Below are 5,000 nucleotides of genomic sequence, written 5' to 3'. Positions count from 1 at the left end.
ATAGAATCCAGTTGCCCATATGGCCGGATGTAGGATGAGGAATAAGAGAAAACAGAAGCAAAGGATGCAGGTGAATGAGAAAGAAATGAAGGGAAAGGGAAGAAGAATAAGAAGAAGAAGAAGAAGAAGAAGAAGAAGAAGAAGAAGAAGAAGAAGAAGAAGAAGAAGAAGAAGAAGAAGAAGAAGAAGAAGAAGAAGATGATGGTGATGATGATGATGATGGTGATGATGATGATGATGATGATGATGATGATGATGATGATGATGATGAAGAAGAAGAAGAAGAAGAAGGAAAAAGAGGAGGAAGAGGAGGAGGAACCTAAGTGATAAATTCTTAAGTTGCTTTGTATTTCTGTTCCTGCTGCTGTACTACCGGAAGAGCGACAGGGTTCATCACCACAGCGCACACTTCCAGACAGCCTGCCCTCCTGAGTACAGTTCTAGCCGCACCACATCAGCACTTGTCCTCTTGCTTGGTGAGCAGAGCAAAGACATTGAGACGCGTCTTTAATTATTCCTCTATGAGGATGTGGATGAGTAAATCAATCATCTGGAAATCAGATTGTGAGATCGGTTGTGTATGAGTAAATTCTATATGTACACTTGGTGAATGGTGTGTGTGTGTGTGTGTGTGTGTGTGTGTGTGTGTGTGTGTGTGTGTGTGTGTGTGTGTGTGTGTGTGTGTGTGTGTGTGTGTGTGTGTAATAATAATAATAATAATAATAATAATAATAATAATAATAATAATAATAATAATAATAATAATAATAAACGGTTTATTATTTAGGCAGTTAACAAAATGAAAATGTACAGAGGGGATGGGGAAATACTTAACATTAATCCTAAAGGTAAGTCTAATCTAGAAAGGACTATTGATTGATGGCTCGCACCATGGTGGGAATCGCGCTGAGTCTGTACGGGTCCGTGCGCGTCGCCTTTAGGGGCGTTATCTTGTGGTGTCTGGTGGCACGGACCGGGCGAGGCGCGTCAGGCGGCAGCATGTGTCATGTGTGTGTATGTGTGTGTGTGTGTGTGTGTGTGTGTGTGTGTGTGTGTGTGAGAGAGAGGGTTTAAACTGGAATAAATAAAAGAATATTTCTGATAAGCATTCATTGTTGAGGCAAAAAATACAGTCCATGTATCAGTTACGAAGGTTGCAACTCTTCCTATATGGTGATTGTATATCTTTCCATAATGCCAAAACACTTATAATGACACCATCTGTACATTTGTTTTACATATGTACCATCATAATCTGCAGATCCTCACAGTCTTCGAGAGTGAGGAGATGGAGGATTCAGCCAGGAACTGAGGAGCACAGGAAGGACCCTGCAACTTCGGGAGTGAGGACGACCAGGTGGTAGATACGTCTTTACGTCCGAAAGCGAGGATGTGTTCGAGTTCGTTAGTATTTCACTTCTCTTTCCAAAGCGTTCCGGAGTTTATAGCAGTATTGGTTCTTGGTGCACTGATCGCCAACCCTAGTGTCACATGGATCAGGGCAGGGTTCATCCGATGGACCACTCGAATGCTTTGAACAGTACACGATGCCTGGAGCACCCGGGGGACCAGGGAGACCCGGTCGTCCCGGTATTCCCGGCCGACCGTCAAGTCCCTTTGAACCACTGGGACCAAGAGAACCCTTTTCACCAGGTTGACCAGCCTCGCCTTTTTTACCAGGTGAACCACCAGGCAATCCAGGCAAACCTGCAAAGCCCTTTTCACCAGGTAGACCAATATCACCTTTTTCACCAGGTAAACCACCAGGCAATCCAGGGGACCCTTTCATTCCAGGAAAACCATGCTGCCCCGGTATACCTTGTTGGCCAGGTAATCCATGGTCGCCTTTAGGCCCAGGAGGACCAGGTAAACCATCTCTACCTGGCATACCCTTTTCCCCAGGGATACCTTCAGGACCTCTTTCGCCTTTTTGCCCAGGTGGGCCAGGGAAACCAGGAGCACCTATATCGCCTTTTGGTCCACGTGGAAGGGATGCATTCGACGTAGCGACAGTAACTCCTGCGTAAAGGATGAACACCAACAGCAGCGTCAGTGCGGCCATGCTGAGACAAGCACTGGTACTGAGCAATTCTGACAACGTTACTATGTTTCTTACGGAGTCACAACACGAAAATACTGTCGAGGCATGTTCCACGTCATATCCGGACACACACACACACACACACACACACACACATATATATATATATATATATATATATATATATATATATATATATATATATATATATATATATATATATATATATATATATATATATATATATATATATATATATATATATATATATATATATATATATATATATATATATATATATATATATATATATATCTTCTTCTTCTTTTTCATCATCATCATCATCAATATTCATATATATATATATATATATATATATATATATATATATATATATATATATATATATATATATATATATATATATATATATATATATATATATATATATATATATATATATATATATATATATATATATATATATATATATATATATATATATATATATATATATATATATGAATATTGATGATGATGATGATGAAAAAGAAGAAGAAGAAGAAGAAGAAGCATGAGGAGGAGGAGGAGGAGGAATACAAAAGAAAGAACAGACAGCAACATCCATACTGGGCCTAACGGAGGAGGAAGTAGGAGGACGAAGAGGAGGAGGAAGAAACATATGACGACAACAACAACAATAACAACAACAACAACAACAACAAAGAGAAGCCAGTAGGCCGGCGAGGGAGGTCATAGGCTTGTGTGGACTGCCTGGCACTATTTACACTGACCACTGAAAAGATCTTGTGGAGATTAAGTGTTCTACATACGTCGTTCCTTTGGTTTATTGCTTAAGCTTTTGTTCAGTGTTGGGAAAGGCGTAGGGAAGAGCTTTGTGTGGACTGTAGAAAGGTTAGTCTCCAATTGACTGACAAGGTAGGTATGAGTAGGTATGGCAGGTATGAGGTGAGGTCAGCAGATCTGGCGGTTGATATGTGAGATCGTTTATCTCATGTAGGTATCAGCTGTTTTCTGTGTGTTGTGTGTGTGTGTGTGTGTGTGTGTGTGTGTGTGTGTGTGTGTGTGTGTGTTTGTGTGTGTGTGTACACTACAGTCTCTGGTTCTACGGAATTCTTCGCCGCCGAGGTAAAAGGAATTGTTCATGTCATTTGTATGCGGACGTTTGATCGCTTCTCCTACATCTTGGAGCGCCGGACATGGAAGCAGGACAATGAATACTACCAAAACCACGGTGTCTTTCAGCTATTGCGTCTTGTAAATCTCTCTCTCTCTCTCTCTCTCTCTCTCTCTCTCTCTCTCTCTCTCTCTCTCTCTCTCTCTCTCTCTCTTCTTTTTCTTCTTCCTGTCTTTGTATCCAATGAACCTGTGCTTTTCTTCGGCAAGATAATAAATGAAAGATGCGTCCACACAACACAACAATAAATCATTTTCAACCTCCGCGTACTTCACAGGTAATTGTCTTTCAAAAGATTAATGCATATATTTTTCTATTCCATAAAATTTGTGAATCAATTGACACGAAAACTTAGTCAACCACGCCCAGTTTAATGACTAAAAACCATAACATGATCATTTTGTCCTCATCCTATGATTAACAGAACCACATCCAATTATGAATGTAGTTCGCTAAGCCATCAACAAGATTAGCATAATTAATTGTCGCTAAAACACCATCATCATTATCACCACCACCCCCGCTACGGCCGCCACCACCACTCAAATTTGATCATCTGGTGACCTCTGGAGCCATTCATCTGGAAACCCTTGATACTGGCGCGCACACACACACACACACACCTCCCTACGTTCCACCCCATTGTCTTTATGATAAAGGTAACGGCGAGCTGTTTCATCCTTTATATCAAACAAAAACTTTGGTGTTACATCAAAAAACATTCATTCGTTGTCTCTTAATGCACAACTGAAGTAGGCATTAAATATCATGGCCAGTGTCAGTCAAGATGGATCTCAGCGTTCATTCTAATATAGCTTTATGGTATTAACACCCTTTTTCCATTTTCTTTTCTTCTTTTCTTCTTTTTACGTAGTGATTTGTTATGAAAGCATGTTCTTTTTTTTTTTGTTATGATTTTCTTAACCCACCAAAATATACAAAAGGTCCGACCAGGAAACCACTATGCCTTACTCACCTAACCGACAAAAGATATGCACGAAGAGACTTCATGTCAAGTACTCCTGCATATGTGTATTTGTTGGTGCAGATGACGAAGATTAGCAATCCTGCCTTCTAACGTTTTGTGTTTTGCGTTCGTTTGTGCGTGGTCATTTCCTTAGAGTAAGCACAAAATTTAGCACACATGCATCACACAACATCCACGGCGGCACTGACCACAGTGAGTCGCATCGCTTCGGTTAGCTGTTTCGAAACCTTTCGGTACTTGACCGTTAACATGAAAGTTTGAGCATCACAGAATGATCTGATGAATGCAGAAAAGATTTCAAGTTTTAAAGAGACCACAATGCGAGTGGAGAGCCATGTCCGAGTGAAGAAAATATGTTGAAATTGTGATGAGTTGCTTTCAGTATATGTGTGTGTGTGTGTGTGTGTGTGTGTGTGTGTTACAACATCAGTAATGACAAACATCACTGCTCTTCGTCTTACAGAAAAATCCAGATCGCCTTTCACTCATATTCTGTTCCCGTTCTCTCCGTCTAGTGACAAGTTCCTCCGTTGTTATGTTTCTTTTTGGTCTATTCACAGACTTTCAGCATCATTTCTATTTTTTTTTTCATTATCTCTCTAGTTGCTACTCCTGTCAACCCTAACCACCTGGTGACATTTATTGTTTACCAACCTCCGCTAAGAGTTCCTGCTTACAGCTTCCGCAATAAGCCGATCTTCATCCATTAATATCTGATACTTAGCGCGCCCAACAAAATGACTGAACGAAAGTAACATGAAAAGAATAAAGAT

General features: G+C 40.3%; 1 protein-coding gene across 1 annotated transcript in view; it reads right to left on the bottom strand.

Annotated features, from left to right (window-relative positions):
* LOC135100153 (collagen alpha-1(VIII) chain-like) overlaps positions 1-2,104 on the bottom strand; it is a 4,958-nt gene extending 2,854 nt beyond the window's left edge. Inside the window, exons 1-2 of the mRNA XM_064003120.1 lie at positions 1,409-2,104; positions 1,270-1,308 (exon numbers count right to left, since the gene is read on the bottom strand). Coding sequence (XP_063859190.1) covers positions 1,270-1,308; positions 1,409-2,062 — 693 coding nt within the window. The 5' untranslated portion in view covers positions 2,063-2,104. The remainder of the gene's footprint in view (positions 1-1,269; positions 1,309-1,408) is intronic.
* Positions 2,105-5,000: the final 2,896 nt, after the last annotated feature.

Source organism: Scylla paramamosain, chromosome 4 (genome assembly GCF_035594125.1).
Source record: "Scylla paramamosain isolate STU-SP2022 chromosome 4, ASM3559412v1, whole genome shotgun sequence".
In the NCBI taxonomy this organism is placed as follows: Eukaryota; Metazoa; Arthropoda; class Malacostraca; order Decapoda; family Portunidae; genus Scylla; species Scylla paramamosain.
The sequence above is the reverse complement of the archived record's forward strand: the minus strand, read 5'-3'. Positions and strand labels throughout refer to the sequence as shown.